The 23,820-nt window shown below is 31.0% G+C and overlaps 2 protein-coding genes and 2 long non-coding RNA genes across 17 annotated transcripts in view; 2 read left to right on the top strand and 2 right to left on the bottom strand.

Moving 5' to 3' along the window:
• Positions 1-14,348, top strand: part of SerT (Serotonin transporter) — a 62,703-nt gene extending 48,355 nt beyond the window's left edge. The window contains exons 7-12 of the mRNA XM_074115434.1: positions 1,862-2,090; positions 2,837-2,935; positions 4,142-4,287; positions 12,515-12,715; positions 12,962-13,129; positions 13,755-14,348. Coding sequence (XP_073971535.1) covers positions 1,862-2,090; positions 2,837-2,935; positions 4,142-4,287; positions 12,515-12,715; positions 12,962-13,129; positions 13,755-13,847 — 936 coding nt within the window. The 3' untranslated portion in view covers positions 13,848-14,348. The remainder of the gene's footprint in view (positions 1-1,861; positions 2,091-2,836; positions 2,936-4,141; positions 4,288-12,514; positions 12,716-12,961; positions 13,130-13,754) is intronic.
• LOC141447716 (uncharacterized) lies at positions 24-12,606 on the bottom strand. 5 transcript variants are annotated; one of them, XR_012454533.1, is made up of 11 exons: positions 12,472-12,606; positions 11,987-12,153; positions 11,701-11,886; positions 8,104-8,391; positions 6,749-6,836; positions 6,593-6,672; positions 5,602-5,846; positions 3,896-3,962; positions 3,754-3,821; positions 2,774-2,959; positions 24-161 (listed from the first exon to the last, which is right to left on the bottom strand). It is a non-coding gene; the product is annotated as an uncharacterized lncRNA (long non-coding RNA). The 5 variants fall into 5 exon arrangements; XR_012454532.1 differs by having other exon boundaries at positions 30-161; positions 2,760-2,959; XR_012454534.1 differs by having other exon boundaries at positions 30-789.
• LOC141447715 (uncharacterized) lies at positions 14,076-20,401 on the bottom strand. The gene is made up of 3 exons (XR_012454531.1): positions 19,938-20,401; positions 18,346-18,495; positions 14,076-17,238 (listed from the first exon to the last, which is right to left on the bottom strand). It is a non-coding gene; the product is annotated as an uncharacterized lncRNA (long non-coding RNA).
• On the top strand, positions 15,690-23,408 carry LOC141447707 (E3 ubiquitin-protein ligase MARCHF3-like). Of its 10 annotated transcripts, none has more exons than XR_012454523.1 (8): positions 15,692-15,840; positions 16,693-16,764; positions 16,929-16,997; positions 20,498-20,687; positions 21,651-21,887; positions 21,979-22,162; positions 22,845-22,945; positions 23,186-23,203. XR_012454523.1 is itself a non-coding variant. In XM_074115465.1 (8 exons), exons 4-8 carry the CDS (start codon positions 17,563-17,565, stop codon positions 23,369-23,371), a joined length of 879 nt encoding a protein of 292 aa, XP_073971566.1. In that variant the 5' UTR covers positions 15,707-15,840; positions 16,693-16,764; positions 16,929-16,997; positions 17,523-17,562; the 3' UTR covers positions 23,372-23,408. The 10 variants fall into 10 exon arrangements, 9 of the variants coding, with proteins under 9 accessions (XP_073971561.1, XP_073971560.1, XP_073971559.1 ...); XM_074115465.1 differs by lacking the exon at positions 22,845-22,945 and adding an exon at positions 17,523-17,632 and having other exon boundaries at positions 15,707-15,840; positions 20,501-20,687; positions 21,979-22,177; positions 23,186-23,408; XM_074115462.1 differs by lacking the exon at positions 22,845-22,945 and adding an exon at positions 17,523-17,632 and having other exon boundaries at positions 15,707-15,840; positions 21,979-22,177; positions 23,186-23,408.
• Positions 23,409-23,820: the final 412 nt, after the last annotated feature.

Below are 23,820 nucleotides of genomic sequence, written 5' to 3'. Positions count from 1 at the left end.
TGATGATTGTTTATTAGAATAACCTTTTGGTTCTTCATAGATCGCGACTGATTTCAGCGATCCCTCTCGTCTGGCTCCTTAGATTTCCTTGTTCCTCAGCGTCATTTATTTTAAAGTATTGACATTTCTCGAAGTAAATAGTTCATCATTAAATAAATATTCTATAAAAATTGAAATAATCGTATTACGGTAACTAACCAACCAAATTAAATACTTAAACAATACAGTCAATTTAGTGATAAAATACATATTTCAGTGTTCTTATGTAATAAATAATTCAACTTTATATCATTTTGCACAAACTAAATTCAAAGTAGAACAGTTACTCCAAGTAAGCACCAGATGTGTATGGGTAATCCGGTGTGAATCCTGTCCGACTTCATTGCACAGACAAGAGTCAAGTTTAAGGATTTATAATTTTCAAGTACATTATATTACACTCCTCACTTTTACAAATAACTCAAGGGGAAACTAAAACGCACAGAATGTAAGGTAATTCTCGGATTACCAAAGAGAATATGAGACAGGATTATATTTCTGTGAAAATTACTACTTTCAATCCGTAAATTATCTTAATAATCTTTCAATTCGTTAATTTTATTTAATAAAATAATTAATTAATTATTCTACAATAGCTCTTGCAAAAAATCATTATCAAAATCTCGTAATCATCACATCTAACATGTTAGATTGTAAGCGAAGTATTTTTTTTTTTTTTTTGCATATTAGGTAATCATATTTTCTTTCACACTCTTCATAATGGAGGTCTTTTAATTTTGCGTGAGACTGCTAAAACAAAAAAATTAAATTATTAACTATTAATTTAAATAATGACACGCTTCTCTGTTAATTTAAATTATGACGCGCTTCTCTTAAACCTCTCAAAAAAATCTTACAATTCCAGAAAAAATACAATTAATGGCTTTATTTTTAAACTTGATAAAATCAAAATCATTCCCAGTTAGTTACTTAAATTAATTAGTTTATATTTAATAGAGTGGAGGCTAGAAAGTCTTTGTACGATACGTACGATGGTTTGTTCTAACATACTCCTTTGTTTGCCTTCTACACTCCCGAATCTTTTCTTTTTATTCACGAGGAATCTGGGGAAATCTTCTATGGTATTGTTTTTCTTCTTTAAAAATGCTAGAACTACATTCAGAAAGCCATTCATTCAAGTACTAAGGAATCCATTGTACGAGAAAGTTAATTTTTTAATACAACTTACTTTTTACATAATTTTTACATTTGCAGACATGTTTAATATTTGTTAATAATATAAAAACATTTATTCATATTACCTGATCAAAAGAAGCGTTAAATAAAAAAGCGGTTCACAGAACGCGATCAGTCCTGTCAGCGATACGGAACATCTCTTTGGATGTGATATTTTTATGAGTCTGGATTACTTTCTAGCGAGCAGATCGTGCTAATTTGTACAGTATTCTTAATAATTTTTCACGGAAATGAGTGTTTTTGGACCACAAACAACTTCTGCTGTTAGCGTTACGAAGGAAAATACCTTATTAGCCGCGTAATATTAGGAAAGAACAACCAAAGTGTTTAGGATTACTAACGCTGAACCCATCAAGAGTATAGCTAAATAGCCTACTCGCCTCCGATGAGTTATCGTTGAGCGCAGCAACAAGTAGTGTCCCTAACTTTTATGTCTTTTATGGCATTGAAAAACTGATACAAAAGCATAGAAAGGCTTTTAATTTTTCTTTTTCTTGTTGGAAAAGCAATTTAAATAGGCTGAACACAAATAAATGGTGATTGATATAGGAACTTAACTTCCTAAGTAATTCTAATTATTGAGATCAATTAATTCTGCGATTTTTTGTTTGTTTTATTGACATAGGTTTGGATTGATGCTGCATCACAGATATTCTTTTCATTGGGACCTGGTTTTGGCACTTTACTTGCACTATCTTCTTACAATAAATTTCATAATAATTGTTATCGTGATGCCATTGTCACATCGTCCATCAACTGTCTTACCTCATTTCTGGCTGGTTTTGTCATATTTTCTGTTCTGGGATATATGGCGGAAGTACAGAATAAAAGTGTTGATCAAGTTGGTTTAGAAGGTTAGTTACTCTTAATTTTTATTTGTTTAGTAGATTATTTTGAAGTAACAAGCTTTGGAAAGAGCAAAGAACTTGTTCCACAATCTCTCATTTTATACTAAGAGGGCATCGTCCACTAAATACATGAACATATTAATGCACTAACATGAAAAAATTATTAACACAAATTTAAATATTCAATTAATGCAGGAGAGCAATTGGAGAAAAAATCGCCGATGTTTTGCGTTCTTTAGAACTACATGTATGAAAGCATAATTTGCTTTCTACTACTTGCTTTCTGCCCTTCACTTTCTAACTCCTAAATATAATATACTCAAATACAACCAATATCCAGTTTTGATCCATCTTGTTTCGCAAAACATCAAACCACGAACTTGCTTTTCATACGTCCTTCTTTTATCAACTTCCTGTAGTCCAGACGATTTTCAACAAACCCAATATCAATTCTTTCAGACAATGGCATCTTTCTTCACGAGTGAAAATAAATTTCATCGAAGTTGAAGACTAAAGAGTAGCAAAAGTTGTTTCCAAACCAAAGAATTAGAATAAAATCCGTAAAACTAATAAAATATCTTACTGAAAAATTGAATGTTTTTATACACTCAGTTCTTTGTGCTTAAAAAAATGAGAGAAAAAAAATTCAATTTAAGATTGATAAACAAATATTACGTTTTACTACTAACTGAGATTCCTTTCTTGATGTTAAGCTGATCCAATATTCTTAAAAATTTGTTATTTCTTTTCAGGACCTGGACTGGTATTCATAGTATATCCGGAAGCTATAGCTACCATGACAGGAAGTGTATTCTGGTCCATTATATTCTTCCTCATGCTCATAACACTTGGTATGTAGTTGATTTCTTGATGATCTTAATAATCAAGAAAAAGCGAAAGATTAGATAGATAATTATTCTGTGTCACACCGGACATTCATGCATTGTCTGGGTTACCTTGATAAAGAATTGATATCGAAGATGCAAACAATGCTTACTAATTTTATGTGTTTTAAAAAAATTAAGACTAACCGTGAGTAAGTCCAAATTTTATCTAAAAAGTCCTTTTAATCGTTTTATTAATTGTATTTACTGCCTACGTAGTGAAAATAAAATTTTAAAAACGATGAAAACAAATAACGCTAGTTGAGTCGAATAAAGAGTAGAAACTATGCTACCGAAGTCAAATTTTATCCCTTATATTTCCTTTGTCCTCGGTTGTTAGAAAGCTGAGAAGTTAAAGTACCTTTTTCTCTCAAGTACGTAGGAAATAAAATATAAAACAATAGACAGTTGTGGTATGTTAAGGGATGGAGTGTTGAAGTTGTGGCCGTTACCCCAGGCTATAAAGAAGTTCTACAGTAGCGCCACACTCTTAACTATAAAAATAGCCCCGTGTAGAAAAATCTTAAGTGTTTAAAAAAAAACTGAAGGAGAGTAGTAGTAGTGAAATCCTTTTCTAAATGAGAACAGGCTCCCTTCACTAACAGTTGTGCAAATATTTGTGGTTCGGAAAAATGTAAGGACTATATAACAGAAAAATCCTCTCTGGAGGTGGTTCTTGCAATCACTTATGTTTGTCATAATCAATTCTCCACTTGAGGCTTTTTTTTATTTATTCTTTTTAACTTGATGAAAAAAAAAGGAGCTACTTTTTTACTTTCTCTTACCTCTATTTAGAAGGAGCATGGCAATCGTGCAGATTTTTTATTTTTAGTAAAAATAGCCTTTGCAAATTCTGTAAAGCGTCACTGACAATATTAAACAAATAAATTTCTGCTTAACTCTTTGTATTAAACTATTAAGACTTACAAGCCAAGTTTGTTTTGACCGAGTAGAAGTAGTTTTTAAACGAAATATGCCTCTTTTTCCACCTGACCTGTAAACAAATTTCAGAAATAATAAAAACAAAGATTTATCTGATTCGTAAATTGTAAGGTCTTAAATTACAAGAGGAAGTAAAAAAATATATATTGATGCTCTACTTTTGCTTTACTTTTTTTTTTTAATTATTATTATCAGCAATAATGTAACATAAAATCTAAACCTGAATTGCAGGTTTGGACAGCACTTTCGGGGGAATGGAAGCAATGATTACTGCTCTTTGCGATGAATATCCAAGATTACTAGGACGCAACAGAGAACTATTTGTCGCCGTTTTACTCATTGGAGTATACATATGTGCACTGCCCACCACTACATATGTAAGTTGACACGGATAATGGATTTAAATAATCCTAATTAAGAATAAAATTTTATGATACTTCACATTAGTCTAATCTAAATTTTCATTTATCTAAATTAATCTCAATGAGATAAGAAATCAGTCCAAAAAGTGAAGTCTGCGATTAATTAATATCACGAATTTAATATTTATGCCGCATCACTTCTATTAACTATTGAACCACGCATTGTGTGATGATTACAATTTTTTAAATATAAAAACAGAATACCATTACAATGTAATATTCAACGCAAAAACTTTTCATACCAAGGTTTTTTATTCAAAGAAAATATTATTTAACGGAAATTATAAACAGAACCTTCATGACAATAAATATTATTTTCAACGTTTAAATGTGACAAGAGTTATTTCCTTCATAGAACAAAACTTATTTTATATACTAGCGTTTTGTTTTGTACAGTCGATTTATAGTAAATATTTTTATAAACACTATTATTCGTACGAAAATGAAAGTTAATACATACAAATGTTTAACTTAAAAAAAACTGAATAGGATTAACGAATAGGATACATTGTTTTAATTTTAAGGAGTAAAAATGGATCTCTCTTTTTTAGCCATTCTTTTATTTACGATAATCTCTGCCGAGGTATTATGTACTAATACTTTTTTAATATTAACATAACTTTTACTTGTTTTCTTTTTTTAAGGTTTCCAAGCTTTTTTATTTTTTTGCATGCATATTGTTGAATGTTTATCAAATTTAATTCAAGACAATTTTATCTTCAGCGTACAAAATAAAGGATGAATTTAGATGAATACATTTTTTGTTCAAATTTGTTGATGCTCCAGAAGTTTAAATCTACTTTAGCTGACACTCGATAATTAACAATCATTAAGAAATACATCAAAGCAATATATTAAGCAGAATAAATTTTTTCAGTATGGTCAATCGTAAAGAACGTCAGTAGATAAATACTCCACTTCTTCAAAGAATAAATATAATTGTTGTATTGGTTTATACATTCTTGACAAGGAGCCCATTTTTATTTGAGAAAATAATATCTAAAATTAAAAATTTCCGAAATAACAGTGTTTTATTTAATTAAATAATTAATAATTTATTAATTGAAATAGTTATTTGTCATTGCTCTAATATTCAGTTAATTTATTATTATTTTCATTCAAAATGTTGAAATGAATAAAACTTTTTTACAGTAACGAAATGTAAAAATAGGTCTCATTATTAAAGAAATGCAGGTAGTCTTGTCACTCCACATAGCTAGGCGTATATTTTTAATGGTTCTTCACAATTTTTAATATTATAGTACTTACTAAGGAAAGGGATTAGCTCAGTGATTACTATCCTGAATTCCAATGCGGAGAACCTAGATGTTCGACCCTAGTAACCTAGACTCTCGAATCCCTTAGGATTCCCTTAGGTTTTCTCTTCCTAGTTCATTGTTCATTGTTTTTCTAATCTGTGACGAACAGTGTTGACTGTAACAAGAAAACCCTGTCCGAGTGTCCGGAAGTCCACTGAAAAAAGTTCGTGGTGCCAATGATAGATGTTGACGCACCTAAAAAAAAAATATATATATATTACTAACACTCCTTCGTGAACTAGTTAGTTGCCTGTTGTAAGTTAAATTCAAAAAATCGTAATGCGAATAATTATTAAAATTTCGATTTATTCATGAACTATTAAATAATATATCAAATCATTCTCTGAAATTATTGAATTATTATTAACACTAATTATTATTTATTGCATATTTTAAATAAATGTTGTTTAACATTGTTTGTGCTCCCTCCCAAGGAAGCATATTTTGTTGTAAAACTTCATGTTGCATAACTAGCTTTTCATACAGTGTAGAAATTGTTTTAAGAGAGTTTAATCTGGACTGCTACTGTGGGGCTGAGAGATAAGGCGAAAAGCTCCAGGCTGGGTGAGAGAGAGACCCGCGTAGAAATGAGTTCTATGACCACACTACGAGAAAGGAGAGTTGGCCAGTAACTGTTGAACTCATTTCCTACTGTATAAACCTCCTTATTTTAGTAAATGTTGGTAGGAGCCGTCTCCTCAACTTTTCTCAACTGGTTGCTTCTGTTTCTCCTCTTCAACCTGTATCAGATAAAGTCCCTATTGTAATTACTTTACTTGCCCATTGTATTAATTAACACTCCATCTTCAGATAACGAATGATTTAACGCTGACGTTTTGGCTGATAAGCAAACAGGAGGAGATATATATATATATATATATATATATATATGTATGTGTGTTTGTGTGTGTAGAGAGAGAAGGAGATAACCTTTACTCTACCTTTCATCCATCTTGAGAAACGTTTCCAAAAATCTGGCTCAATTCTTGCCATCTAACACCAGAAGTTTCCTAATTTTTCCCTGCAAATATATATATAACTTTTTTAAGAACAATTTATCTACATAATTATTAGGAGCACAATAAAATTAATCTCACCTTGTACTTAAAAGAAGAAACTGGATCAAATCAAAATTTCGAAATAGTTTTTTCACCAGTTTGAAGTTGATTTGTATTGACGTGATCTCTTTCACCAGATTAAAAAGTAAAAATAAAATAATTGATTTAATTCAAATAATATTTTTTCTGTAAAAATATTTTATATAAAAGTGAGAGCTATATCTTATGAAATTAGGAAAACTGAAAAGAAATCAACATTGTGGGTTGACAGAGTTCGATCAAAACCTTCCCATTGAAGGTGACGTTGGTCGGAAATTAAACAGACAATACGTTCAAGTTCAAAATTTTATTTCATCGTGTAACGGAATAAGAACTTATAAATGCCTTCCCTCCAGCAAAGAACGTAAAGAGACGTTCACTAGCAAAGAACTGGAGTGACATACTTTCCTTACTGTACAACGTGAAGATGGGCTCAAAGGAGGATGGCAAGTGAACATGAATTAAGGCTTGACAACAGTAGATTGGTTAGTTTGTATGGCAATCTACAAACGACAAGATCTAGAGATATACAGCAAAGTAGAGGTCTTAAACAACGTAGTAAACAACATTTTACTGTATCCATTCTTCAATAACCTTGGTTCCTAGCGCCAGTCGATTAACCTTCCCCTTGACTGTTTACTTCAAGTGGCTACTTCACATTTCATCTTTTGCCAACAGGTTTCTCTTGCACAGAATGCATCTAATTCCTGCCTCATAACATAGCTCAGCCCTTCAAAACATTTGTAGTTTTTCCATCAGTGAGTTTTGGAACAGAATTCTATTTCTAAATAATATCTTAATCCTTCACCTCAATCTCGTTTTCAAATTAGATTCCTTTACGAATAATGCAATACTATGCGTTCATCATGCGTTGAATGCATTTTTAAGAATACTGATATTAGTTCTAGAAAATTCATGAATCGTAAAAAATAAAACAAACGCTTTTCCCTGTAAATAAAAAAAAAAAAAATAGAAAAGAAAAGTGAACTGAAACGGTAGAGATTTCTGCATATGTAGATGAATGGTTTCGAAAGGAAAAAGTTTGGCGTTAGTTTGGAATTGAAAGAATAGTAAGAAGTATTTTGGATGAGTTTAGGAAGGGTGGAGGAAAAAATAAAAGGGGTAAAGCCAATATGGGTACTGTGTGAGAATTGGTGAGCCTATTTTGTGCTACCAGCCACTGGCCAATAGTGAGGTCTTGAAGAGGGTGAATTTTGAAGGCGTATCCTCATTACTGGTTTAGAGCCACCCAAAGTGAAGAAGAAGAAGCAGCAGCAACAGACAATGATGGGTGGGGAAGTAGTGGAGTGGTTACACTATGAATGTTCCATGAAGTTCCACACGGACGCACTCACCTGTGTGTAGCACTATCAATCTGATCCTGACTCATCCTTAGTAAGAAGCGTGAAGCCGATAGTAGGATGAGGGTCTCTTCCACTGACTCTGTAAGTGCTAGGAACTTTATGTCAACACTTCAGTTTCCAAGTACTTCTGCCTGTTGAAGGTGACGCACCTCTTCTTCCTTTGTCAACAATCCATCCCTAAGCATCCTCTTCTTACCATTAACCTACTCGTCTTTTGCCGCGGTCAACCTACATTCCAATTATTAACACCATCCAAATGAAATTTGATATTCAATTTATCTGAAAACAATTGTTATTGTAAAGAAATTTTTGAAATAAAAGTCAAAAATAAATTATCCTGCATTACATTTGAATATTTTTAAACCACTTTAATTCTAATAAATTGCCTGAGCATTTTATAAATAATACAGTTATGTATTACAGTATTTGCGTGCAATCTCGCAACAAAGTGATTTATAATAAAAAAATATATAAATCTGGATACTTACGCAGTTCTCAATGTTCTTATACAAGTTTCTACAAACTTGGATTTTTTAAAAAATGTTAGTTGCTTTAAAATTAATACAGGACTCTCTATAATTAAGACTTGAACTGGGTATCTCCCCCTTACGAGTGTACGTTCGCAATCAATATATCTTACAATTAGCCACTTATGTTTGACTGATATAGACCAAAATCTTACTATATAATGGGCACCCTTTTGTAAAGGACGCCTTTTTGATACTTCCACACTCAAAAGCAAAAAACAAACTCCTTAATTGTAACCACAAAATCTTATTTTTGCGTTCCCAGTTTGACAGCTTAACGAAATTCCGAATTTCAAACTGTCTATTTTCCATTGAATGCCGAATATTTAGATTTGCACACTCACCATTCAGATATGCATTTATAAAAACCATTTTTTCCAAAATTGGGGCGCTCACTAAAATGATGATTTCCGGTGAAAAGTTACACGATTGCAAACTTCCTCTTACAAGAGGAGGTAATAGAAACAAAAAAAAAAAATGGAAAATAACAATAAAAATGTTAACAATAAACTTTTAGTTTATCTATTAAAATATATGCAAAAAGTAAGAATTCCTGCTTTGTAACGAAGCCCTAATAAATCATTATTGTAAGTCCCAAGTGTACTTGATCAGGTAAATCAATGTCGAATGCATAGGTATACTCTAGCGATGGCACTTCATAATAATGATGGAGACCTCTGAGTCAAAGATATAATACAGACTGTAAAGTAAATTGTTAGGCTCTTTAATAATTACGAATGAGAGCAAACATTTTATTTGTTGGGTAAAATAATGATAATAAAGAAAATATGTATGTAATTAAATACATATTTCTTTTCCACATTACATTATTTAAAGTGAAAGCGATTAGACTCTGTAGCGATACCAAAAAATAGAAACTACATAGGGTACTCTCTTTTAGTATGGGGTTCATTTTATAGCAAAAATTATTGAACAAATTCATTTTTTATGATTTATTGATAAATTTCTTTTAGAAGGAAGCGGAAAACACGACACATACTCACTCTATACTTGAAAAAAAAGGGATTTCTTTGAAATTCTTACAATTAGTGACAGATACTTGGCATTATACTTTGAAATTATAGGCTACCTGTCTTTTAAAAAGATGTAAGCACTAATCAGTCTCCTTTGGTGATCGGCAAACGCTCTGAAGTGTTCACTGAAGTTTCATTAGTTCCTCAATGAAGAAGATTCAGATGCACGTGAACAATGCATGTACGCGAATGCAATAGATGGGCATATTAAACGGAATGTCATATTCTCCTTTTATATGACGATTTATAAGAGGGTCAATGTTTCTTTCGATTTTTCTTTGACTTTATTTTATCCGTACACAGAACTCACATTCGCTGAAAATACTTTTAGTATTTTTAATGGACTTTCAAACATTTATTTCAGTGTAAACTCAAATTCAAAATTTTGTAAATAATGCTTCTTACGTGAGTCACTAGAAAGTAAGATTTAGTAATATGCAGTTACTGCTTATATTAAAGGAAACTAACAGAATTATGATGAATTAATACCTTTTGTTCGATTTAGAATGTTTTTAAAAGAACTGCATAAAATATATAACAAAAACAATAATTTTATTTTCGAGTATATTATAAGTATTAAAGCATAAATTTTGTTAATAATTTGGAGATTAACTAACTAGAAAGTCGTTTTCCTGCCGTAGTACATAACAACAAACACAAGTTAACACAACTTATAGATGTGGTTTGTTATTCAAGCCACAAACATTCCATTGTTGTCAGCAATAACGACAGCATAGCTTTTCATATCATGTCAGGTAGGATCGTAAACTAGTTTGAAAACCAACTGTCCACATTCAAATTTCTGGTAGTTAAATAAACAATTTCATAATCACAAAACTTTCATTTAACTTTAAAATTCTTACTTCAACTTTCATAAAAACTAAAACATTTTTTCATTTTTTATTTGCATCAAGGCTAAAACCTTGTATTAAATAGAAAACATCTTTTTTCATTCAAAATTCTGAGCTGTCTTCACACTTCGACTTCTTACAAAAAATGTTTTTTAGTTTTAATACTAATGTTGGGTCTTAAATGGAGTAAAAGAACTTTTGAGGAAATGTTTTCCTCAAATGACATCCAAGACGAAAATAAATTTGCGTCAAAGAATTTCAAACAAAACTGAGTAGGTGCTACTCGAAAGTCACAAAAAAAATCACAGAATATCACATAAAATTAATAATTTTCCAAAAAAAAAAAATTTAAAAGCAAGAGCCAACATAAAGCAAATAAGTTTTAGAAAGAACGGATACAACTGTCCTTATTTCCGGGTGTTGATGATGACGATAAGAGTGTGTAAATGAAAGTGCTTTTTAGTAAAGGAAAGAAAACTGTAACAAGATGCACTGAGGCGCCATTCAATGAGTCTCACCATTTCTCTCCTCAAATACAAGAGTTTTAACACAACTTGAGCATGTGGCCTAGAGCATTAGCAATGTATGAGATGGTGTCCATGGTTTGCTACCCAAGAAATCTATAGCTAGATTATACGCTACTATCGTAATGTAAACTACTAACACTGGCACAAAGTACCACGGAAATTTATCAGAGTTTTTGCCCAATGAAGGTAAAGTGAATTCTATACTTTTAAAACTACCTTGACACAATTGGTTGTAACAATTTTCATTGTTATTCAATTTATTAAGAGATGGATGTTCTTGCAAATTATAATAATTTTATGAAGAGAATATACGATAATTACATTTTTTATATTTATGGATTTTTAAAAAAGCAGATCTAAAAACTAATCAACTAATACAGTTCCCTTATTTCTTTTAACCCAGAATGCTTACTTAATATTTTACTACCAGTATTTAAGAATGGTTTTCAACAAGTGACATTGTTGAATTAATTAAGGTCCCTGTAACCTTAAACCTTACCCACTTAGTCCCTTTAGTTAACCCCTTAATGCCTTTCCTCTTCACTCTCACGATGTCTTCAATAATGGTTTCCAAAAAGCTTTACTGTTGTCGTACATCATTGCTGGAATAGTACCAAAGTATTAAGCAAATAATAATCAACTTTTTCACCTTCTTCTGTCTTGCGGTTTCCTATGACCACTACTTTTGTTATCACTTCGGCGACTTTTTGTACACTCATTCTTTGATAGCTGCACTTATATGGTATTTTCAATCACAATAAAAGAGTTCAGATGTTCGAGGAGAAAACATTTGCCGGAATTCTCCCTAGTAAGCGATCTGTTATCTCGTTGGCTTCTGAATCACGAATGTCCGGGCATCCAGAACGAGAAAAACAAAGTTTTACATTTACTTAAAAATCTGTCACTTAAATCTAAACGTACACAAACATACTTACGAAAATTTGTTTGTGTCCAATTTGGATTTAGCTTTAGGGCCACTTATTACGACGTACAGCTGCTAAAAATGTTCATAGTGCTTATAGTTGGTTGCACTTCCTTCAGAAACACATTCCTTCCTAATCAATTTTCCAGAGATTAAGTTTCTCATAGAAGTGATACAAATCTGCAGCATAAATTACATACGAAAATAGTTGGAACCTCAAAAGCAAAGCCTTCCTTAGATACATGTAACCTAAATGGACTTTTTAATTTGAATTTTCTATAAAAATTCGGTTTTGATAAAACATCCACTCAACCTTTGTGTAGTTGTAATCAATTTCTACAAATAAATTTTAATTATCACGTAATTCATTTCATTTTCATCAGACATAGAAACTTAATTTCTAAATTTTCCGGTTATTTTATTAATAAAAAGTAATTGAGCTTTTAAAGGACCATAAGAAGATTACAAAGTCTTCGTATAATTGAAATCTATTTTTACCTTTTCAGTTTAATTCTAAATTAAAGTCACTTTTTGTTTCAAGGGTGGAGTATATTTGGTAGACTTCTTAAACGTTTACGGCCCTGGATTGGCTATTTTGTTTGTGGTATTTGTGGAAGCTGCAGGCGTTTGTTGGATATATGGAGTAGATAGATTTTCATCAGACATAGAACTGATGTTAGGACAAAGACCAGGATTGTTTTGGCGTCTATGTTGGGCCTATATTTCACCGATTTTCCTTCTCGTAAGTACTGTGAATTACATTTACAAAATGTTCATTAATTTATTTATAAAAAATAAATTAGAAATTCAACAAAAAATGATCTTAGTTTCAAGCCTAAATTTATAATGTAGTATAACCACTCTTATTCAATAAACATAAACCCTAATGAAATTTTTTATCAAAACATCTTACAGTTTTTTTTGAAATACTGAGAATATATTAAATCACAATGGTTAGTATTACATTAATTATTTTTATCTATTTCAGGTAATATTTGTTGCTTCAGTATGCAGTTATGAAGAGATGTTACCAGGTCCATACGAGTATCCTGATTGGAGCATCAAACTAGGATGGGTGCTGACTTGCTCTTCATTAGTGTTCATACCAATCTATATAGTGTACAAATTTCTCATCACCAAGGGATCATGTATAGAGGTAATTTTGAGAAATAAATGTTCTGTTTTTATAAGCCATGAGAATTCAATTTAAAAAAGAGAAACTTGCTTAAAAGAAAAAAATGGAAAAAAAATGTATACGAGTAAATAATTTTTCTCCGAGTAAACAGGATAGCAAGGAAGTCAGGGGTTGTTAAACATGGAGGTACTCACACGATTTACTGTTATTGGATATGTGCATATTCATGAATACGACTGCCTAAGACCACATGCCATGTAAATTATAGTTACTTTTACGTTATTTGGTCCACTCCCCACATAGTAACGTTAAAGTTCATATGTATTAATTGCCTCTATTTCTTTCAGTGATGAAATATTCTATGTTTTAGAAGTTTTTTCCAGGCTAAGCATCTCAAAGATTTATTTTTTAGATCAGGTCTGAGATTTTTTTACCTTATTACACTTTTATCAAATGGGCATTTCTGATGAATTTACATTCATCAAAGAGGCCAAGTTTTCTGGTCGTTTTTGTTTACATCGGTCGGTCATCTTTCTTTCCGTTTTACGTTAGGTTTTGATAATTGTACTTAAAATTTGTTGCAATCCCTCATATCTGTTGCCACTTCCAACTAATTTTAATAAATTTTGTTTGAATTATTTTTCAGAGAATAAAATTGATCATGAAACCAGAAGAAGAAGTAACAGAAATCCAGGTGATAGGCACTACAACCTACGGAGTAGCCGGTACACACGTTTGACTCAAAGAATGGCTTGTATGATTATATAAGAATAGAAGTTTTCCATCAAAAGCAAAACGCTCAGCTAAAAATACTATATTGGCCGGCCTAAAAAAATGCCACAAATATTGCCGCAATTAGCGCAAAACTGCTAAAAAAATTATAATTGTGTGCTTAAAGCACTTGTTTGCCAGTCTTAAAAAAGAAATAATAATAATAGGTTTTTAACATTTAAATACGTTAACGCCACAAAAAGAAAATACGTCGCTAGGATCATATTAAATTGTTGGTCCATTGGTTTAGCTTTAAAGACAAATCAAAAGTTATGTGCTGTATATATTTATTAAAAATTTGTACTTGAGTAAAATATAAATAAAAATTTGTTAACTAAAAACTAAATTAAAACATTTATAGAATGCTCAAGTATAAAATTGTGTTGGTACACCGATACGTATACAGCCATCGTATCGGATATCAAATATTCACTGCATTAGTACAATTAATTTAAAATAATATACATTATGCGAAAATCGGGAGAATCGTCTCATTACTATTATTTATTAAAAAATAAAATAAATGTTAGACCATAAAACTGATAATAAATATTGTGATTTAATAAAATTGTCCCTTGTTTTGAAGTATGTTAAGATGTGATGTATGTAAGAAAATAAAAATTAATGTATAATAATCTAACATATATATTTGTATGCTAAATAAATTTTAAATGTGGTGCTTTTTTTTGGTCCTGCCTGGTCAAAATTATGCCACTATTTTGTAATGCTGTTTAAAGAATAAGAAGTGAAAAACAAAAATGCGTTGTTTGTAAAATTAGGGAACTAAACGGAGCTGAACAGCCACAGCATCCGCGATACGTTCCTAAAAATTTCTTAAATGACAATATCAATACTTATAATATTAAATAAATAAAGTATTACAATAGAAATAATGTAGTATTGTTATTTGTTATACCAGTATTAATATGGAAAAAAAAAATTGAAATTAAAATAAATACATGTTCTATTTAAAAGTTATTTTTAAATTATTATTCACATCGGAGAGAAAAATTTTCTACTTTTTATGATTTCTCATAAGAGAGCCGTGAATATTTTCGATTTTGACTTTTCATTGGAAATGAGTGCTTGAAGGGATACCTCGAGAAATAGTGATTTCTACGAATTGGTCTTAGTGTGCGTCCTGGCGACACCGTTTACAACCGATTACCCAACACCTGGACTATTCAGACGATGTGTTGATTTCAGCGCACAGGCAAAGCGGTCGTACTGGAAATCAACGAGGTAAAGATCAAATAAAAGCGAACCTCGAGTGCCAAGTCGCGTGAAGATAGACAAATCCAGTTGAGAGATCTCATCTTTCCTACGTATAGAGATTTAAAATATCTAGGGTCACACGTTACAAACAATTACAATGTTAGCGCAGAAATCATGGCCAAAAATTGGGACAGGAAATATTCATAATACATATTGAAACATTTTTTTTTCAGAAAAATTTCAGAAAATGGAGTTTTGTGGGAGCTGAGGCGTCATCGTCCTTCTTTCACTATCATTTTTAGTTTGTTTTACCAATCGAGAAAGTAGTTATTGTTATTTAAGAAACATAATTAAAAAAAAAAGAACAATCAGTTAGTACCAATTAAAAGTTACAAGAAATTTACGTTAACTGAGATAAGTGAAAGTTCTACTTTCAAACCAGATTTTTTTTGTTTTTAATTTACCTGTTGCTAAATGTATTTTTTTAAATCGCCTAGATCCAGAATAAACTAGAAAAGAACTATTTAGAGTAGAAATGTAAGTTAACTTTTTGAAAAAGACCTATCTGATGTAGGAAGAGAAAACTATGTAAATCACTCTGAGAATCATATTGTGATAAATAAAACATTTAAAAAAACAATATGTCAAAACAGCTGAGACCAATACAGATTTAACCTCACTTTTCTACAATATTCAACACAACAACATTTTGACAAACTAGGTAGAATGAAAACATGAACAGTGGGGTGAGTTTTTGATTTATTACTTTATAAGTAAATTTTTTTTTTTAAAAAAAAATGAGGTTCTGGATCAAACAGATCAATTTTCAATTTTTTACAAGATGGTGAGGCGACCCGGAAAGGAAACCAGCTTATTTTGGTACTCTCAAACCACAATGTATATTTCTGCTTTTATCTATTAAACAAAATAAAAAAATCTCGCAAAAACACTTAATGTATTGTAATTCTCACGCTTTTATCTCATATATTTTATTTAAATTCCTAATATTTGAAATATTTTTACTTTTTACTAACATTACTCAATTTGAAAATCAATACGTTACACTGAAATGACTGAAAAGGAGAGAATGCCTTCCACCATCGATCTCAAATTTTGGTGAAAATCGTCGGGGCTAGTTGCAAAAAAAAAGTGCAAAATCCATTCAGATCTGTATTACAACCGTATTAAAACAGGTTTTTTAAATTTTAAAAACACAGTTAATGCTCATAAATAAAAAAAAAACTCGAGAACTGCACATTATACTGAAATGGCCTAACCACGTCGCTCTCTAAGAAGTGCTCCGAGTCGAATGTTTGGCGGAAAAATGAATCAAACAAGAGTTTATAGAGCAATATGATTACAATGAGTATGAACAATTTTAATAGAACTATACAAATTTTAAAGAAAATCAATAATAATCTTTATAATTTCACATTGGATTAGACGTTCAGTTGATGATAAATAATAAGGGCTAGCTTTTTGAGCAATTCTAAATTTAACGTTGTTTGATCAGAATCAGCAATAACAATTTGATATTTTCAAATAAGATTGATGAAATTTCGCAAACTTATATCAAACAATTTCAACATTCTTTTCAGGAAAGGGCAAACAAAAACGCCCTTACCATGATTCAAGGTGATTCAAGTTGTGATTCGAGGCAATAATGTCAGGTAAATTTCATTTAATACAAATAGTAATGATTTAACTAACTTTTTCTTCCATTTTTCCTTGATAGAATGATTTCTTTCTATGAGATACTAGTCTGCACTGCCGATAATTAGCGTTTTAAAATGCCCTTTCCTTTTTACATTAAATGCTTTACTGTTCATTACAGAATCAAATGTATCAGAGTCTCCTGAACACACTGATCCTGAAACAGAAAATAAGGATGCCAAAGCGAAAGGTACAAAATTTATATTAATTTTATGTTAGCCTTATAGAAATTATTTTAACTTTTCGTCCTTAAATAGAAGGGTTTTAACGTTCATAACCTCCATCACAAGCGGGTGTCTTAGGAAATACAAATTTAACTTTTTGTTTTGTCTTCATAACAAATAGATGGCGCGGCATGTAACTCTGACTTGGGCACATATCTCGATAGCCTAAAGTATTTGCTAATTTTCTGCTTACCACATCCACGTCATCTAAAAAAACGAAATTAATTTTTCACCTACATGTTTATATCGTTCATTCAGGTAAATATTCTGTTTTCAATATATTTTCATATTACAATACTCATTTTATTTTAGTATTTGCTACTTTTTACTATCTTAAAAGAATCATCTGACTTCTGAATGCACTGTTTGCGATTCTTAATCTTAGAAAATAGAATATATTAAGCTATGTTGATTGTAAATGAAAAAAAAGTATGCTTCTAAGGAAAATGCTGGAGATTCACAGATTTCAAAAAGCACAAAACTGCTTTTAGGTGACAATGTCAGAATTTTTCTACCTCTGAGAAAAGAAATATGAATAATGAATATGATGAAAAAGAAGATTCGATAATTTTGAGTCACGGGCAGAATAATATTCTACATCGTAAGAAAAATAAATTAAGAAATTACTTTAAAAATACTATAAAATACTTTTGTTTTTACGTCACATAGAATACAACAAGAAGTTTAAAAGGAATTATGCTGCTACGTAGATGATCTCATTAGATGATTTGTTATTGTTCTAAAAATCATGCATCTAATGACAGAAAGTAAAATGAAAATTTTGTATTAACTGCAGTCTCGTGCCCCGACTTTATGCATCCTATCTAAAAACAAAAATATTTTCTAAAGTGCTGGAAAAACACAGAGATTATGATTTTCCATAAAGCTGTAAAACCAAAACAAGAGCCTTGCAACTACCGACCAATAAGCCTTCTTCCAACTCTCTCAAAACTATTCGAAAAAACTCTATATGTTGCCACAAAGTCCAAACTGCCTGAACACAAAATTGTATCAGCACACGGGCGCCTAGCAATCAATGTAGGAAAAAAAAAATCATCAATTTCAATTTACAAAACCTAGGGCTCTAACAATTTTTACGAATAATCGAACAACTCGTGAGTGGATTCAGACATAAACATACTTGAAAGTTTTTTCACTTTTTGTAGTTCCAGCACTCTAAAGTACGTCATGACGGACCTCTCTAAAAATTTTACTCAATAAAGGCTTCTCTATTCTTACAACCTATACCAACCATTTTTTTTCCTAAGGACCAAAAAAAAAAAAATTGAAATTAGAGTAAATTTGACTCAGTACCTGAGATTTATAAAGGGTGTGGTTCCTCCTCAATTCTCAATCCCATCTTATTAACAATTTACATAAGTATGAGACATTCCCAAAGCCTCAATACTACCCTTGCAACTTTAGCAGACGATACGCTTTTCTTTTCAAGACATCACATCCTTCCTACACCAACATATAAATATATAAATCTTATTAAAAAAAATTACTAATGGTTCACAAATGAAAATTATGAATAAAAATGTACAAAAACACCGATTGCAATTATACCGTAGATTCTGATTATATACTAATTCTTAATCGAATAAATGAAATGTAAATCGTTTTATGAAGAGAATTTCTGAATAAAAAGTAATTTTTTAAATTATTTTATCATTTTTCCCATAAAATCTTACCTGCGTAGATCATAATTGTGTAAAATTATGATAAAGTGCTCTAGGCTTACAATTATCTGAGATACGTGGCTGGAGGAGAGCTCCCCTCGCCTATTCTATGTAAGCTCAGTATATAGAAATTATCAATATTAAAATATTTCTTTAAACTATAGATATTGTACACCAATTAATTAAATTATATTTAGGGATGGAAACTAGAAAATAGTCTAATTCAATTAATTCACCGCCCTAGCTACGATGGACAATAGAAAAACAAGGATTGATTCCAACGGACTATTTTGCCTACACAAATTCTCGTAGTGTTCATCATACAAAACTAGGATGATGAATTAATTAATTTAACTTTGCTTAGTTTCTATATCTTACACGGTTTTCGAAATAAGAGAATTATTGATCACATAAAGAAAGTAAACTTGAAATCGATCTGACAGTCGCCCGCTTAAAAACAAGTGTAAACATTATCAGTGAGGGTTGATGGTTAAGGAAGGTTTCACCTTACAGCAGAATATTCAAAAAGTGACAAGTAAACATTAGGTAGAGGCCCGTTTCCCTTCACTTATGAATCCTTAGGACGAATTCTAATACACCTTTTGCCTAATGTTTTTTACCACTATCGGTCAAGGCTACAAGGTAAATCTCAATGCTGGACAGTTTTAAAATTTATATCTCAGCATTTACTAAGATTCTAGGATAGCCAAGCAGCTTTGAATGCCCTGGAAAAGTCAGTGAACATAACAGTGGTGTGGGAATGTTAATACTCACGAAAGTAGAACAGAAAAAAAGCATAAAGCCTTTTCTGGCTTTTAAGGAAATGATTTAATGAACCTAGTATCGCTGATTGCTGAACTTGCACCTATGGTTCGTCACTTGTTCAAAATGAAGTTAATTCGGCAGAAAGAGTGGTCATCCAAGAAAAATTAAGACTGAAGAGTCTAATCTGTTGTACATTAGCTCAGAGAATGCTAGCAATGTAGTCTGCGATTTTAGGATATAAAAAAATTTGTTTAGGAACATTTCTTAAACGGACAAAGTATTGCGAAAGTTGAATGAGAGATAGAATTAGTACGGTAGGTTAAATACCCTACTGTGCTTCAATGTCTCAATGCAACTTCTTATGTATAAGAGTTTGAGAAGTGTGATTATGTAAAACCTATTCTTATTTTTTCGTACATTTTTAAACCATAATTGTAAAGAATTAATAAATGTACTTACGTACGGCAACTCATCATTTGGGTTTTAAACGGTTTTCAATGTCTCCAGACAAAATATTTGGTTAGTTATCAAAATATAGCTATCAATTAGCGGAAACCATTAAATTAAAATAATTAAATGTACGCTATGATTCCAAATTTGAGTTTAAAATTCAGATTATAAAATATGCGCCGTACTTGATCATGATCAATTATCGATAAATAGGTTATTATCAAAATTACAAAAGGGTGAATAGGAACGTCTTATAATTCAACCATTTTTCACTGCTGCCACTGGTCATTGAATACTTTAAATTTACAAAGTATTTTAAAAGGTATTTGTCCCAACGCTTTATATCTTGTGAAGAATATTTCAAAGCAATATTAAAAAATATGGGGCTAAAACATGATAAAAAATTTTATTCAAAGTAAAATTAGCAGAAAATTTTCAACTTTTATCACGAATCCCTAGAATTCTCAATTCAATTTTCAGAAGTAAATTTGGTTCCCCTGATTTTACTTTTTAGTTATACTCAAATATTATGTACATTCAAACTAATAGAATGTAGAATGGTATTTTAGCAGAAGCAGAGGAAGAAATACCGATCAGTGCGAAAATTCTACCTAACGTACTTTCATCCACCGAACAAATTAATGTAACTACATCTTTACATACTAAGTCAAGGGAAGACTCCGCCATACAATGTTCCATATTTTTGGAAGAAGGGGCGAAGAGCACATCTTTCGTCAGTTCAAATACAATACCTGTTAAGTGAGTTTAATTTTGTGTTATTAATTGATATTTGTTGCAAATATTAGGATATTCACAGATATATGTATCTGTGAGAGTAGTAACTGAAATCGAGACAAATTTTCAAAATACGTTTTTCACTGGATGTTCACTAAGGTCCTCTAAGTATTCAAAAGAGGTTTTTAGAATATGATTGCTGATTATCTATACACGAACTAATTTAAAAATAAAAGTGAGAGAAACTCAAATTTTATACTAGTTACTGAATGATCTTTCACAGATTTGTGCTATGTGAAGGCACACATGTATGCCAAAATGTTTCGCAGTTTGGAGAGATGAGTTTTAAATACCCACGCCCAAATCAAACATTAAAACAGAAGAACAAGTAAAATTAAATACCGCAAAACACACTTTGTATTGCTATTGGATTCCGGTATTCGCCACGTTATTCAAGTTACAGTCAAAATTTATCTAACGCGGATGTATACTTATCTGCAGTTCATGGGGAGGGTTGAGGATGAGTTTCCTCTCTAATTTTGTGGACATACAATTCAGAAAGAAATACATACAATGTCTTGTAAGGTACTAGCCTATGCGCTGAAATGTTTTTCCATGGAAACTAACTAAAAAGACAATGTCGTTTTATATTCTTTAAAGGATCATTTTTTTGTTTCACAGTTTTATTACTACATATTTACTGTATGATTTTAATTGCTGATTACCGAGATTTAAAAATGTGGTCACAAGTTTTTTGCGTTTTTGTTACAAAAAGTATAAGATATGTTTTTACATTTGGTCTAGTGACATCTTAGACAAAAGCCGTGCATAGTAATTTTGTTCGTGTAAGATTTTTTAAGAAATTGGAGAGAGTAAATATTAGAAGGAAAAAATTATAATATTTAGTACTTCATTTTTGAGAAAATGTGTGATTTACATTGATTTGTTTTCGAACAAAATGAAATGAATTACATTTTCTGTTTACAGCAGCTATCTATCCAGCGACCATTTAGCAGCAGGAGTAAGCGATCTTGAAAAAGAATTTGAATCATTTTGTAGGATATGCCATGAAGTAGAGAAAAAAGAATCATTTATATCACCATGTAAATGCAAAGGTACCATCTCTTGGGTGCATAAAGCTTGCGTCGAAAGGTGGCTAGCTGAACGAGACATCAATAAATGTGAAATCTGTGGTTTTTCTTACAATACCATCCGTGTTCCAAAGTAAACATTAAAATATTTGTCATAACAAATAACCAACTTTTTACCATCATTTGTATGAATAATCTTAATAACAGTTTGAATCAATTTATAGATACAATGTATTTAAAGCTTTCTATGTGTGGCTGACGTCAGATGATACTCAAAGAGATCGAAGAGATGTAGCATTAGATCTGCTGGGAATGTCCTTATTTGCCCCACTTGTCACCACTGGCACATACGTTGGTCTAATATTGGCTGATGCAGTGGAAAGTCTACCGCCTAATGAAGACAACAATGTGAGTTTTCTTCAGGTATAATAAAGGAAATTAATTTTTATATAACGTATTAAAAGATATGACCTCCCGACCATGTAACGCTAAGGAGAAACTTAAGAAGAATAAAGTGTTATCGTTATCACAGATTCGTTTAGTACTATCTCCTATGCTTTATTCATAGTTTAATTGACCATTAAGTTAGGTAGATTCGGAGGCAGGAACATTTGGAAAGAATGGAGGGCAGAGAAATTTTTGAAGCGCTTGCTGTCTGAAAAACACGGGGAGCCAGAAATCAAAGAAGAGTCTGCTTGAATGAATTTCAAGGAAAAAATTTCCGATAAATGCAAAATAAAAAACAAAAATATTCTAGTCTTCCTTCGATTATTAATTTTAACCAACACTCTTTGAAAATCCTAAATCAGATATCGCATTTTAATCTATTTTCCCTTTTGAGTTATACTAACTTCCACAGACTAATTTGTAAAGCCTACTTTTGCTTTCTCAGGAGGCCTCAGAACTAGTATTTCCGATTAAAACAAAGTTCATGTTTGCTCTCAACAGTTGTACTGGAATGTTTTATATTGTATAGTGGTTAAGACAACACCAATCAAGCTTTGGATTCCTATAACAGTAAATCTAATACCACACTCGTCCGACCTCAAACTCCCTAAAAATTTTCCACGTAATGATTTACTTTGTTTAGATATAATCCAAATTTTAATGAAAGTTGGGAGACGTTTATGAAAATTTCCGAAAACAGGACAAACTTATTCTGTATAGTCGTACTGATAACAAATTTATCAGGTAAAAGAATCTGAAGATTTATTGTAATTTTGTAAAAATATAATAATTTCACTTAAAATATTGTCTGTTATCTCGTTTGTTTGCAGACTTAAAAAAATAATAAATAAATAAAACATGGTGTGCAACATTAATTTCCTTTTATTAAGGAGATTAATTTTATTAAATCATTCTCTCTGTTAGGTTGTCATATTAGAGTAACTATTTTAAATAATTTGCTTAAATAATGTATTTATTTTCAAGATACTGTTGCTGGCATCAGGCAGATTAACAATGCTTAGTGTCATCTCATTGCTTGTAACAGTTGATGTCGCTTATGCTACTTGGATTGCTATCAGGGTGCAAAATCATGTCAACAACTGGTGCTCCTGGTTCAGAAGAAATACTATGGTTACATTGCTACCTTCTTCCAATGATCAACATGATTAACTTTTAAAACACTTTTCAATAAAAAGTTTCCTACAAAGTTGGTTAGATTTATTTTAATTTAACTCCCTACAGACAAGTCTAGAAAGTGAGGAACCCATAATTTGAGTAACCACTCCATGATATTCAAAACACTCCAACCCATGACGCCCAAGCAATGATGTCCAATGAACCGCTCTAATCCTGGTAACTACAGAAGCCAAAGCTATGATCGCCAAGATTCCTGAAGATGAATTGATACCTTCGCTTTTCAGGGCAGAATATATATTAACCTAATCATAGAAGGGGTCAAAAATGATAAAAGCATACGTAAAAACAAAAAATATTCATAGGGAAATAGGGAGTAAAAGATCAAACAAGAAAAATATGTGATGAAAATTAATTGAAAGTAAATTAAAAGCAATAAGAAACACTGAGTAACCTTTTTATAAATTAAGTATTTGAAAAAAATA

This window comes from Rhodnius prolixus, unplaced genomic scaffold, assembly GCF_049639745.1.
Source record: "Rhodnius prolixus isolate KJV_2025 unplaced genomic scaffold, Rpr scaffold_13, whole genome shotgun sequence".
NCBI classification, from domain to species: Eukaryota; Metazoa; Arthropoda; class Insecta; order Hemiptera; family Reduviidae; genus Rhodnius; species Rhodnius prolixus.
Note: the sequence above shows the minus strand (reverse complement) of the source record. Positions and strands in the feature narration are given on the sequence as shown.

Coding starts and splice junctions, on each gene's coding strand:
- LOC141447707 (XM_074115458.1), top strand. Junction 20,688..21,650: donor TCAAATACAATACCTGTTAA/GTGAGTTTAATT, acceptor TTCTGTTTACAG/CAGCTATCTATCCAGCGACC. Junction 21,888..21,978: donor AATACCATCCGTGTTCCAAA/GTAAACATTAAA, acceptor ATCAATTTATAG/ATACAATGTATTTAAAGCTT.